This window comes from Rhynchophorus ferrugineus, unplaced genomic scaffold, assembly GCF_030347505.1.
Source record: "Rhynchophorus ferrugineus isolate W39M unplaced genomic scaffold, kcgeb_rfMv2 rfM4, whole genome shotgun sequence".
Classification (NCBI taxonomy): domain Eukaryota; kingdom Metazoa; phylum Arthropoda; class Insecta; order Coleoptera; family Curculionidae; genus Rhynchophorus; species Rhynchophorus ferrugineus.
In genome coordinates, this window is record NW_027472583.1 from 8,279,795 (window position 1) to 8,293,498 (window position 13,704).

Below are 13,704 nucleotides of genomic sequence, written 5' to 3' on the forward strand. Positions count from 1 at the left end.
ATGGATCAAGTCTAATTTAGGACCAACCATACGAAATTCCACCAAGAAAAACAGTTCAATCGATTATATTCTTGGAATATATTTAACGCAGAATCGTGAAATTTTAATCTAATGTATCATACTAATCTTAATCGTATTTTTATCCAATTACTAAAAATCAGTCGAATGAAACTAGTAGAACCAAGAATAGTAAGAAAAGTACGATTGAAACAGTCGATAGTAAATAGTAACAAAATCAGTCGAACCAAAAATAGCGACTTGAATAGTCGATGGTAAATCTAGTCTATTACTAAACAGTCGATAGTTCCCAACACTATTAGCAATCTATTTTATTTGTTAGAAACAATGGATCAAGTCTAATTTAGGACCAGCCATACGAAATTACACTTTTAGCGATCTAAACTTTATGGTGTATGATGATAATCGTAATATATACCATTTTTAGAGTGTGTAAGTATATTATTTGATAACAATAATTTATGACTATATCAATGTTTTTACTTAATAACACGATTTTATTGTGAAATGTGAATAAATTGCCTTTATTTTATTCATTCGATCCTTAATGAGATTTTAAAAGTATGTTTCTTTCGAAAGAAGTTATTTATTCTCTATTGCCTAGAATAATAATCCCATATCCTTGAAATCTATATTAGGAGGGACTAATAACTAGGTTGTTTAATAGGTTCGTAGATTAAGTATTATAGGTGTTACATTGTTTTTCGTAAGAATATAACCCAAATTTTATGTCTGATTCCGAGTAAAAAATTAGGGACAGTGTTTCTTAAAATCTGTTATTTTATTAGATTCTCTTTATTCTGTATCTGTTTCACTACTTTACTTACTTTTCTTATTATTTCATTCAGAACTTTGTCGGTTCAGTTTGGTTAATATCCGGTCAGAACACAGAACAGCAAAGAAAAAATTGTCATTGCTTAATGACTGGAAGTAGTTGATACGTTTCTGGAGACATAGCATATTATTGTATTAGAGTTGTGCCTGGTTTTTTATTCGACTTATTGTCTTTCAATACATATTTTAGGTGCAAAATATGAAATTATGCACATAAAGTGAAACAAACTACATAATTAGAATTAATTAATTAGATGTATAAAGCAATAAATTATGTAACTATAGGACAATTTATTTTGTTAAGATTTTATCGATTATTTTAGTTAATTGTTTGATGGATCTAAGTTGAGAAGTCAATATTTCATTCAATGAATAGTTCATTTTATATTCTAAAATATCATGTGCCTGGTTGTATTCGTTAATGTTTTAATTAATATACAAGTCTGCATTAATTAATTTAATATTCTATGCTTATAATTCTAACATAAAAGTGAATAAAAATCGTATACACTTATATTTTTTGCTCTGAAGTTGTTGCAATTCTGATAATAATCTTACTCATGATACATTTTTCATAATGTTCAGTGATGTAGTACATACAAACTTATTAAATATTTTACTGATTATTAAAATTTAATGAAAATTAGATTTAATTAAATGCTGGTTAAAAAAGTTTAGTAATTGTAAGTTTTTGATAAAGTTTATATACATTTTTATTTACAGACATTTGCTGCTGTAGTTAATGTTATATGTCAAATATATTTCTGATTTTCTGCTGAAAATATTGTCAAAATAGCTTTATAAATTATGGTCGAATTTCAACGACAGGGCGATCACTAGTTTTTGGAAAATTTCTATGGAATTGTATAAAGATAAGGGAGAGGATACACATTAAATTACACGTTAAAAAATTAAGACTGATAAATATGAGCCTAATTATAGGACGCTTAAGAATTCTGTTAATTGATTATTGATTTTTGTTTGTTTTAATTAGGTTACATTAAGTTGCCTTCCCTATTCAGAGCCATAGAGCTGGGAGGGTTGGAGCCACATTGTAAAATACATTAATAATATTTTCGATGTATGTATATTTTATGTATTTGCTATCAAGAATTATCATCGATCTGGTCTTACACATGATTTAGAACACAATGTGGCACAAGTTTCTAGTTCCTAGTTCAGTACGAATTTCCACACAAGTATCCTCGAGTAAGATACGAGTTCTGACATTCAAGCGACCTGATAACAAAATCGCAGTCATCATCAGCAGTGAATAAGTTTAAAAAATTTATTTGTTTGTTTAAAGAGGATATTGTTTGTCAATAGTTGTTTATTTGTTGTAGTTCCGACGATATCGTTAAAGTAGGAATTTCAAGTCAAAACACATCGAGTACCACAATCAGCATCACCAGTCGTTCAATCAACACTTTACTTATTTATTTGCAAATCATGATCAATTCCAATTCCAAATTGTTATTTGTTTACTATCAGAATAGTTCTTAAATGTAAACAAGTATAAGTGGATTATTGTTATTTTTAATTGTTTTTTTTTAATCAAGTCATCCTTACTTACGTGCATAACCACACAAGCAGGAAGCTTTACTCTCAGGAAAAAAATACGACACCACTATAATTTTCAAATAGTTTGTGGTGATTTTTTTTCTTTCTTGATTTTGTTTGTGTTACAAATTATAAAAATAATGTGGTGGAAAAACAAAAGTTCATGAAGATGCGAATACATTTTTATTAAGTCTCTTTTTTACCAACGGGGGTTTATCTGGACTGGGCCTACAGTTTAATGTTGACTCTGAACGGAGGTCCTCGACATTAAGCCTACCGACTGAGCAGTGACCAACTTAGAGTCCATTCCTGAAGACATGCGGTTTTACCCAATTTTTTATTAATTATAAATTACTTTATTACTACTTTTCATTTGTACTTAAATTAATTCACAAGCAAGACGAGTGCGAGAAATTACATCAATATGTATTCCTCAATTATAAAATTATACATATTATATAACTATAGTTTACACTAAGGGTATACACTTTATATAAGTTCGCATGGTTTGCTTCGCTTCAATCTTCTGACATCTGCGCGCTGTCCAGCAGTTGTATTGCTTCCACGTTAGTATGATTTAGTAATCTTCTTTTGTGTTTCAAGGCGAAATCTTGGATAACTTCGCAAATCCATTTAATTTGCAGGTGATCGTGCAATTCTTCGTTGGTTACGTAGCGATAGGCATTGGTAATCAATCGACGAACCTTGTTCTGACAGCGTTGGATGACTAGTTGATTTTAATTTTCAGTGCAATCCCATATTTACACCCCATTGGTCCAAATTGTCTTATAAATCAACCTCTTTGATTTTAGATCAAGTTGAGAGTATCTTCCGACTAACCAGTATAGTTGTTTTATTTTGGTTTTAATGTATTTTGCTTCTTGCCTAACATGATGTTTCCAATTTAATATACCGTCAAGATGGATTCCGAGTGATATAATTAAGTTTTATTATTTCGCCGCAATGCAAAATTAACGTGGACAGATTTGGAGATATTAAGTTGAATTTTCCAATCTTTCGTCCATTTGTAGATTTTGTTAACTGCCACTTGTATTTTTTCTACTGCCCTAGGCAGATATTACAGCAATAAACTAATTAATTTAAATCTAAACTAATGAATAATTAAATGGAATTCTACAATTTTTATAGAAGATTCATATATTTTAGGCTTCATGTTGCTGCATAAAAAATTAAAATTGTTAAGGTTATCATTATAATTATGAAGAATAAAATACTTACATTACAAAATTGACTCCTCCAAATAAACTTTCGATGTATACGTTCATATTCTATAAAATTACGTCAAATATGAACGAATTTCATAACCTCATATCAAACAAATATTCTCTACTTAATTAAATCACATATAGATATTTGTCGGACAGTTTACTTAACTATCAGTGAAGCAAATCGTTATAAATCCTCTGTGGTATCTATGTTTTCTATCGAATAATTTCTAATTTGCATTGTTAGCAAATGCCTTAGTGTATGTACTCGTAAATACTGGAATGCCCAGAATATCTTTGTTGAAAATACTTTGTGTTATGTTGAAAAAACCCATTAAATAATTTTGCGATAAATTAAATGTATGCTATTTTTTATTATAAAAGCATTGCAATATGCAACGTGGTTCATTCGCTTGGAATTTTAACTAATAGTTCAACAGACAGAATTAAGAGATGTATTCTAAATTAACTTTTTTAATTTTACTGTTGTTCAGTACCATTAGTCTTGGCAGTCTCGACGTAGTTCCTTGTAATTTGAGAGTAACTAAATATGGACAAGTTTGTGTTTGTAATTCTACATATTGTGACACAGTTCCGCCAGTGAAGAATCTTTCCTCAGGCCAGTATCAAATATATACCACTAGTAAAAATAGCTTAGGTTTTGCTTCAAGTACTGCAGCATTTACCTCACTTTTGAATGGCACAGCGTCGTTGGACATCACAGTAGACAATCTTAGCGATACTTATCAGAAAATAATCGGTTTTGGTGGTGCTTTTACTGACTCTACGGGCATTAACATTGCTGCCTTACCAGCTACTGCTCAACAGTTTCTGTTGGAGAGTTATTTTGGTGAAAATGGTGTGGAGTATAGTTTGGCGAGGGTACCGATAGGAGGAACTGATTTCTCAACAAGAGCTTACACATACTGCGATGAAGAAGATTTAACTTTAGACAAATTTGCTCTGGCTCAAGAAGACTATTCTTATAAAGTAAATATCCATGTTATATTAGGTAATTTGATATCATTGTAAAAACAAGTAAATTCTTAAACCAACCAGATTAACCAATTAATTCCAGGGCTTCCACATTTCTCTATATACCTTAACAGTTTTTGATTTAGTGATATTGTGTTACTCAGTGTATGAAGACACTAATCATGGAAAGCTTGAAATTCCATTGTCAACAGTCATTACTTGTGTTGTTTGTTTTGAAGAGATCTGTTGTGAAAATCTATCAAACACGTTTAGGTACTTATTCTGATTGTTGGTGTTGCTTTCAATAATATACAAGTTGTGATTTTGATGTAAATGACAAAGAAGTCTGATCAGGAAGGAGGATCAAAAAAGGGCAAAAACAAGATATTGCAAACTTATTCGACGAAAACCTATATGAAACTTTCAAAGAACTTTAAAGAACGACAATAGCGAGTAACAGAAGTCATCCTCTTGTATGATAATAGCTGGGCCACACGTTTCAAGTAACAGATAAATTGAAAAGTCCCTGGCCTACCATAGTAAAACAATTTTTTTGGCAAAATTAGTTTATTTATTCAAGAAAATTCCCTTAAAGGGTGATACACTAATTATAGCCACCCTCCAACTTTTCAATAATATTTTTGTAGTACGATTTGTCCTTTGCTTTAAAATAGACCTCAGTTTCGTCGATCACTTCTTCATTCGACGAAAATTTCTTTCCAGCGAGCAATCTTTTGATATCTGAATCTTTTGATATTGGAAATAGTCGCTGGGGGCCAGATTTGCAGAATAAGGTGGATAAGAAAGCAATTAGAAGCCCAATTTATGGATTTTTGCCATCTTTTTCACTGAATTGTGACACGTTGCACTGTCTTGGTAAAGCAGTACTTTCTTTTCGTTTTTCGGCGATTTCGTCCCTCAAACTGTCCAATAACGCTATGTAATAGTCGCTGTTTATGGTCCTTCATATCTCAAGGTAGTGAATGAAAATTATTCCATGAGCATCCTAAAATACAGACGCCATTACCTTGCCAGCCGACTGCAGTCTCCTCGGATGACTGTCGATTGGACTTCGAAGCGAAATAATGGACCCATGTTCCATCCATTATCACATATCGATGCAAAAACTCGGGTTTATTACGCTTGATCATCTTCAAACACTGCCACGAATCATCAAATCCTCGTTGTTTTTGGTCAAAAGTGAGCTCGCGCGGCACCCACTTTGCACAGATCTTTCTCATACGCAAATATTCGTGAATGATATGATGTACACGTTCAGTTGATATCTTTAGAGTGTCTGATATTTCATTCAATTTCAATTTACGGTCATTCAAAATCGTTTTGTGGATTTTTATAATGTTTTCGTCGGTAACAACCTCTTTTGGGCGTCCACTGCGTTCACCGTCTTCGGTGCTCATTTCACCACGTCTAAAATTAGAATACCAATTCTTGATTTTTTCACAATAACAAAAGTTGCTTCACACAAAATGCTATAATTCACAAACTAATGATCCGACAGCTGTCAAATTTATACACGCCTCTTTTGAGAGTTAGGGCTAACTAAAGAACATATGGGTTTAATTCTAGTAGCGCCAGAGACAGTGTGTCAGACCGGAGATTTTTCAATTTATATGTTATTATGCAGGATACACTGTTTCAACTGGAATGGGAGGTTCTGCTTCAACCAGTGTATTTAGCAGACATAGTGCCTTCTGATAATTACTTGTCTTGTTCGGTGCAACATGAATGACACAGGTTTTTGAAATTTCAGAGAAGTGTAAAAGTGGATCAATGACTGGTATCGCCAATTTGTGTATTACGAGTTCTTTTATATTTATCATCTATTAATAGAGCGATGTTCGAACCCGCGATGGTACTGACGGTATACCAATTATTCTTTTTTCTTTTTTTACTCACGTCGCCATTACTTTGGCTAAAATATCCCAATTATTCATAAAAGCTTCAAGGACATATATAACATTCGATCAAAAAGCAGAGATATAATTAAATTTAAAAAATGTCTAGGAAACAGGAAATTAAAAAAGTTTTGATATTTGTTGGATGGCAACAAACATTTCTCTTTAAAAAATAAACTTTTTAATTTCAGATATTAAACAAGATATTAAATCGATATCAAGCTGATTTGACGGACTTTTATATTGTAAATGTTTCGACTAATAGGCATTACATATAGATTAAAAAGTTTTAATAACTACTAGGGCAATTTTCAAACAACTCTCGTTATTTTCGAATTCATGCTAATAGCAGTATTTTGATACAGATATATAAAATATCATAGTCGATAATTAGCTCACATCTGCAAATTGGCTTGCCTTTATTTAATTATCCTGACCGGATACTGTGTCCATATCTCGTACATCTGAGATCCTATTTTATTCGTGCTTATTATTATCACCTTCTCAGTGTTTTTGCTACGTACATCTTGCCGTAACCTGAGATATCTTCCTGTGTGATTTTAAATTAACTATGATTCTTTCATAATCGGCTAGTTCAATCCATAAAATTTAAAAAATTAAGTTTGATAATAACAATTTTAAAATACATTTTTCTTGGTGACTTATTCAGCAACTGACAACTTATTTTTTAGGATCGTAATATACTAGTATGATTTGTATATAATGAATTTTCATGTAAGTGCCAGCTTACTTCATGTAATTGTCATTACCAGTTTTACAGATATCGCTAGGCTCAAGTATGCATTATTATGATTTGACTCATATGTCATTTTCTTCTACTGACATCAAGCTTCAAAGCTATACGTCTTGTAGTTTGTAAAAGTAGCACTGTCATTGATACTTCTTTGAAAATGTCAAGTTTCGTGCCTGAAAACGTGTACGCATTCCTTTTATTATTTAATCAAAAGAAAAAAGACGCTGAAAGTCATCGTTTACTGTTAGAAACTTGCAATGAGGATACTCTAACCTTAACTAAGCTAACTTAAGAACTTATAAACATGTGGTTTCGAAATTTCATAAGTGGTGATTCTGGTATACTGAAAAAGTTTGAAGATGTGAATCTGCAACAGTTATTGCATGAAGACTCATCATACACTCAAATACAATTAGCGGAAGAGTTATATGTAACCCAAGAAATGATTAGTGACTGAAATGCAATGAATGGAGAAAGTCCAAAAGATGGGAAGATGGTTGTCGCATTAATTGAATGGGAAGCACATGGAAAATCGAAAAGTCGTGTGTGAAATGCTGCTTCAAACATATGATCGGAAGTAATTTCTGCATCGAATAGTGACTGGTGTTCAAAAGATTTATTTTGAAAACTCTATGCCCAAAAAATCATGGTTATTACCTAGCGAAGCCGGCTGAACGACTTTAAGGCCAAATCGTCTTGGTTGCAAGACAATGCTCTGTGTTTGGTAGGACCTGAGTGGTGTGATGTACTATAAACTGTTAAAACCTAGCGAAATATTTAATAATGATAGCTACCGACAACAATTAATTGATTTAAACCATGCATTGATTTAAAAACGTTCAGAATGGGCCTGAAAACACGGAAAAGTGATGTTACAGCACGATGGCGCGCCGTCTTATAAAGCAAAATTGGTCAAGGAAGCATTGAAAGCACATGGATGGGACATATTATCGCACCTTTCATACATTCCAGATCTTTCCCCGTCCGACCATCGGCTGTTTTCGTATTAATGGGACACGCAGGACAGTATTTCGCCAACTTCGAAGAATTTAGAACATGGTTCAATGAATGGTTTTGCTCTAAGAACAGTCTATTTGGGATGGCATCCATACATTTTCTGAAAGATGGGAAAGATGTATAGAATGAAATGGTCAATACTTTAATAGTTTTTTTTCCGAAAAAATAACTTTCCGGTATGTCTGGTATATCCAGTAAAACGATAGTAGTCTTTCAGGTTTTTAACCATTTATATTATAAAATCTATTGTGTTTTATATTTAAAGCCGGATATTTCAGTGGATGAATGATATAGTAGAACCTAAAAACTGTTTTTGTAATATTGAAAACTGATATTGATAAACTGATAGTATTATATATTAACGATATTAGTAATATATACAATAATATATTTCTAACATGCAAGATAAATTTAGATGTGTTTTAGTTACCATTTATCAAAAAAGCATTGGAACTGAGGAAAAAGAAGCAACTGTTGTTTTTCGCATCCGCTTGGTCATCTCCTGGCTGGACTAAATCCAGTAATAAGTGAGTTAAATAGCTCAGATATTAGAAAGAAAGGTGGTATATACATTTGTTCTTATTTCAGAGTAAAAGGAAGTGGAGAATTGAAGACAGATTATTACGATTGGTGGGCAAAATACTACATTAAGTTCTTCGAAGCTTATAAAACAAATGGAGTAAACTTTTGGGGTCTTACCACACAAAATGAACCGCTTCAAGGGTTTATGGGTATTGGTATACCGAATCTGCATTTTTCCTTTTCCAAGCTGGTAAGAGGATCAAATATATACTGTTTCCAAATGTTGTTTTACTTACAACAGGGTCGATAATTAGTTTTATTTTAATAGAAAACGTGGATCAAAGATCATCTGGGACCAACCATACGAAACTCCACATTCAGTGATTTGAAAATCATTGCCTACGATGATTCCCGTGATTTGCTTCCAATTTTAAAGTCGGTAAGTATAAAGTGGCGTTCTTGATTATCGTATTTAGTTCAGATTCTGGTAGTGGTGACTTCGGGTAAACATTTTATAGAGGTATCCTTCAAGGTATCTCCTAGATTGTCCGCTCTAAAAAATTAGAAGCGTTAGTGTGCCACTTAACGCTGTGCAGTCATTTTTTAAGTAAAAAATGGATAGCTTATACCAAGAAAATTTGGCAAAAAATGCTTTCTAGCTGTTCTTTAGTATGAAATCGATGTTTTCAAAACTTCATAATACCGTCACAAACCTATAAAACAAATTTACTGTTACATGAATTTTCTGGCGGCTCACGGCTTCTGATATTCACTAACAATGTCTTTATTATCTGAAATTGGAATTATATTAAATTAACGATAGCTCTGGTGTACATAGTAAGTAAGAGCAATTAATTCCTGAGCTCTTGCTTGTTGACAGCTTATCATAGCTGCACCATCATACCTTTACGTAATTAATTGCGAACAAAAATATTCAGCTTGGTATCAACAGCATATCTAAGACAACCAGTTGAGTAGACAAATCTCAAAAATCAGTTGTTATTTCCGCCAAAAATGTAGAAACCTCAATTTAACCAATTGTTTGCTCATTACGTATATACTGTAATGGATCGTTTATCTCCATTTCATTGAAGGTGCGTTTGTTTGGCCGAAACATGTATACCATGGGACATTATTCTCTGAAATATTATGTGTCAGTATATTTATTCAAAAATCAAAATATAGTTGAGTTAAAATATTACTTGTCCATAGTAATGCTAATTGTGAAGGTGGTTTTTATAGTTTTCGTTTTTTCTCAAGCTATATTCCTATCAAAAATTAAGGGAAAACAGTTTAAACAGCATTCTTTGTTACATCCATAAATGTATTCATTTTTTAAATATACTTTTCCATTAAAATGATGTGTACAACTTTTGTCTTTACTTATAGCAAATTTTTCAGTAATAACATCTGCTAATGCAATACATTTCCTTTTAATATCTTCGTCGTATTAATTCAATTAACTACAGGTGTCATACAGGGGTAGTAATTTTCAGTCATACGCAATGAAATAATTAACCACGCTATTTTAATTCTGTGTATATTAATTCTTGTTTGTTAAAGCTTGTTTTGTCTGACAATGATACCATTAAATATATCGATGGCGTTGGTATACACTGGTATTCAGATTTTGTGACACCGAAATTCTTCCTGAATTCTGCAATGACCAACAAAAGTGAGTGGTTTGTTCTTGGAACAGAAGCCTGTAATGGTAAGTAATACAAAAGTAAGACAAAAGTATAATATTCCATAAAGTGAAATTATTTTTAACATTACGCAAGATAATTATTTAGAAATATTGAATCATTTTCAGTAATTTTTGAGTGTTGAAATGTAATTTAACACTTTGAGAATTAGACGACTTCTTGGTATTCATCAAAAAATACAAAAAAGTGACAAACGAAAATTACGAATTGACTACAACAAGAAACCAAATTAAAGAATTATAAGCTTCCAAATTGATTTCTTCCTTAGAACGCACAGCTTTCATTGCTGACTAATCAGCCGATAAGGGCCTTACACAATAAAAAAAACCTTTAGGATGGTATGTCAGCTAAGATTGGTCTTATATATTATCTTGTATTTGTTGAGATTATTTTGGTTTTTACAAATCTCAAAATCCTCTCGGTGTTTTTTAGCAATATGATCTTGTGGAGTGGCTAAAAGCTCCCTTAGTGAACTGAATTTTGTGGTTAGTGTGGTTATTCGGTGTTCAGCCAAGGCTCTCTGGCTCGTGTATCTATATCTCACACATCGTTGTCGTTTTTATTTGAGTTGTTTTTGTTTTTTACTCAGTTGACTTTACACAGCTGTTGGCAGATACTTTGTTGTTAGGATTAGTACCCTCCCAAGGCATGACGATGAAACCTTTTCGATCTCATCTTCTTTTGTCTTAATTTGTTGGTCGGCGGGCATTCGTTCTTTCCTCATTTGGATCCCTTTTTTATGTCTGCCAAAGGTTGTTTAAGTAAGAGATGAAGACCCTATGAATGAAAAAAATCTACATGGATGATTTTTGAGATGAGTGATGGTGTGATGTATCCTGAAAGTAGTTCAATAACGCTCTTTCATCGAACTAAAGTATCTAAGGAAATAAGCGCGGCATTATTCTCAGTCCCCATGATGAAGTGGGAACTAGGCAGAAGTTTCTAGTACTTTGCTTTTAAAATGTTCCCTGAAGATGTCTATGAAAGGAGATCTAGGTAAACCCCTATAAGCTGTTGATTTTTGTTCATAGAACTCTTGTTGGAACCCGAATATGTAGATGAAAAACAATACTTATTCACATTAAGGGAAAATCATAAAAATGGCTTGTATAAAATGCTTGCATGAATTAATTTATTCTGTAGTAAATAACCTTTATTGTTATGATGGTCTATGTTCCTTTCTAGGTTTCATCAAATTACCTGTCTTAATCAAAGCCGTAGAATTGGGAAGCTGGGCACGAGGAGTTAACTACATTAACAATATTTTCGATGTACGTATAAAATTTTTTGAGATTATTGTGGTCTTCAGTCATTTGGTTCCGTGTAGGATTTAGAACACAATGTCTCCGGATGGACTGACTGGAACATGGCTCTAAGTACATCCGGAGGCCCTACCTTCATCTACAACTACGTTGATTCACCCATCATCGTTAACACCACATCCGGAGAATTTTACAAGCAGCCCGTGTTTTACGCCCTCGGTCACTTCTCCAAGTTTCTACCGCCTGGTTCAGTGCGAATTACGGCAAAAGTATCCTCGAGCAAGATACGAGTCATGACATTTAAGCGGCCTGATAACAAAATCGCGATGATCATCAGCAATGAGTAAGATAATCTTCTTATAATTTATTATCGAAACGATGACTTGCATTATCGGTTTGTTTGTTGTAGCTCCGATGATATTTTGAAAGTGGGAATTTCGATTCAAGGTACATCAAATAGCACAGTCAGCATTATCAGCCGTTCAATCAATAGTTTACTGATTAACGTGTAAATAATGATGACTTTTGTAAAATAATAAAATTAGAAAACCTTTTTTTATCATTTTATATCTAAATATATTACCATCGACGTAAAGTGTGTCACCTGATCTTTTATATTATGTAAGCTATACACACATTATTGCAACACAGTGCTGCATTTTTAATACTTTATTTCTTCTTTATATAGTTAATAGTTAACTACTGATAAATAAAGCATCTCCAAAACTTACTAAGATTCAAATAAAACTGGACAAATAATAACGCATACAATAACTTAATAAATTCATAGAAAAAACATAATATACTCTATTTATACATCAATAGAACAATAAGCAGTTTATTACTTCATTCAGTCATAATTGCTAAGATCATTGAATGTTAGATTTCCCAGCTTTTATCGAAAGTTATTACTACAAATAAATGGCTTTTGTTCATTAATAAAGTGACTGTCTCAACTTACTAAATGCTCAACTACCTTTTGGCGCAACCACAAAATATATTTTAAAAAATTCTGAAAAAAGCATATACGCAAAAAAAGGTTTTTTTACAATAAAAAATATCAAATTTCTCGCTATTATATAACTATATGTGATACTTTGATATAGTTTACATTTACTCGCTTCAACATGTTTTTAATTAACAAAATGGAATCCAATATATCAGATTTTGATTTTATTTTTATTTTGAAAGCTGACTGGATTTTAATAGGCAATTTTGCAGTGGATAAAGTATTGATGAGCTGATAATTAATTCTGGATATCTCCTAACTTTATTACAGTATGAATATTGGTCAACAAGACCTCAAAACAAGATATAACGATAAATAATCTTAGTCCTTTTTCTTCTTTATCATAATCATTTTTATGTTATATATTCTTTAAAATGTTTCTTCGATATTTTTAAGCCCTTTTAAAACCTTTTCCAGTTTAAATCTTTTAAAATATATTTATAATTAACACGGTTTCTCGATGCCTTTATATAAACAAAATATCTTTTTCCTCGAATAAAAATAAAAACAAAAACATTTCATGGATATAACAGTTACTATGACAGCTCTCTCGTAAGTCACAAAGCTTGTTAAAAACAAATCATTCGATTATCAGTATTATCCATTGGATTCCTACTGACCTACTGAACTACCATCGTATATAAAAGTCACAATACTGACTCTAAAAAGTCCAAGGATTGTTAATTAATAAAACTAAAGTCACAATAACATATAATTAGTAATTATATGAGGCTGATAATGTGTATATGTTATAAATAATTTTATTCATTTTGCTATGGACATAAAAAATATTTTTTGCAATATAAATGTAAAAAATATATTAATTTCCTTTTAGGAATATTTCAAAATCTTGTTTAAAAAAAATCATAATTGACATTCATTGTATAGTTATCTGATATATTTTT

At 31.8% G+C, this 13,704-nt stretch overlaps 2 protein-coding genes across 4 annotated transcripts in view; one reads left to right on the plus strand and one right to left on the minus strand.

Moving 5' to 3' along the window:
- The window catches only part of ITR (inotocin receptor), a 225,125-nt gene that overhangs the window by 69,569 nt on the left and 141,852 nt on the right, over nucleotides 1–13,704 (minus strand). The gene's annotated exons all lie outside the window — the stretch shown is intronic.
- LOC143194815 (putative glucosylceramidase 3) lies at nucleotides 4,059–12,343 on the plus strand. The gene is made up of 8 exons (XM_076401532.1): nucleotides 4,059–4,628; nucleotides 8,727–8,827; nucleotides 8,889–9,072; nucleotides 9,151–9,261; nucleotides 10,386–10,533; nucleotides 11,714–11,799; nucleotides 11,856–12,133; nucleotides 12,200–12,343. The coding sequence occupies exons 1-8, from the start codon at nucleotides 4,092–4,094 to the stop codon at nucleotides 12,300–12,302; spliced, it is 1,548 nt and encodes a 515-aa protein (XP_076257647.1). The 5' UTR covers nucleotides 4,059–4,091; the 3' UTR covers nucleotides 12,303–12,343.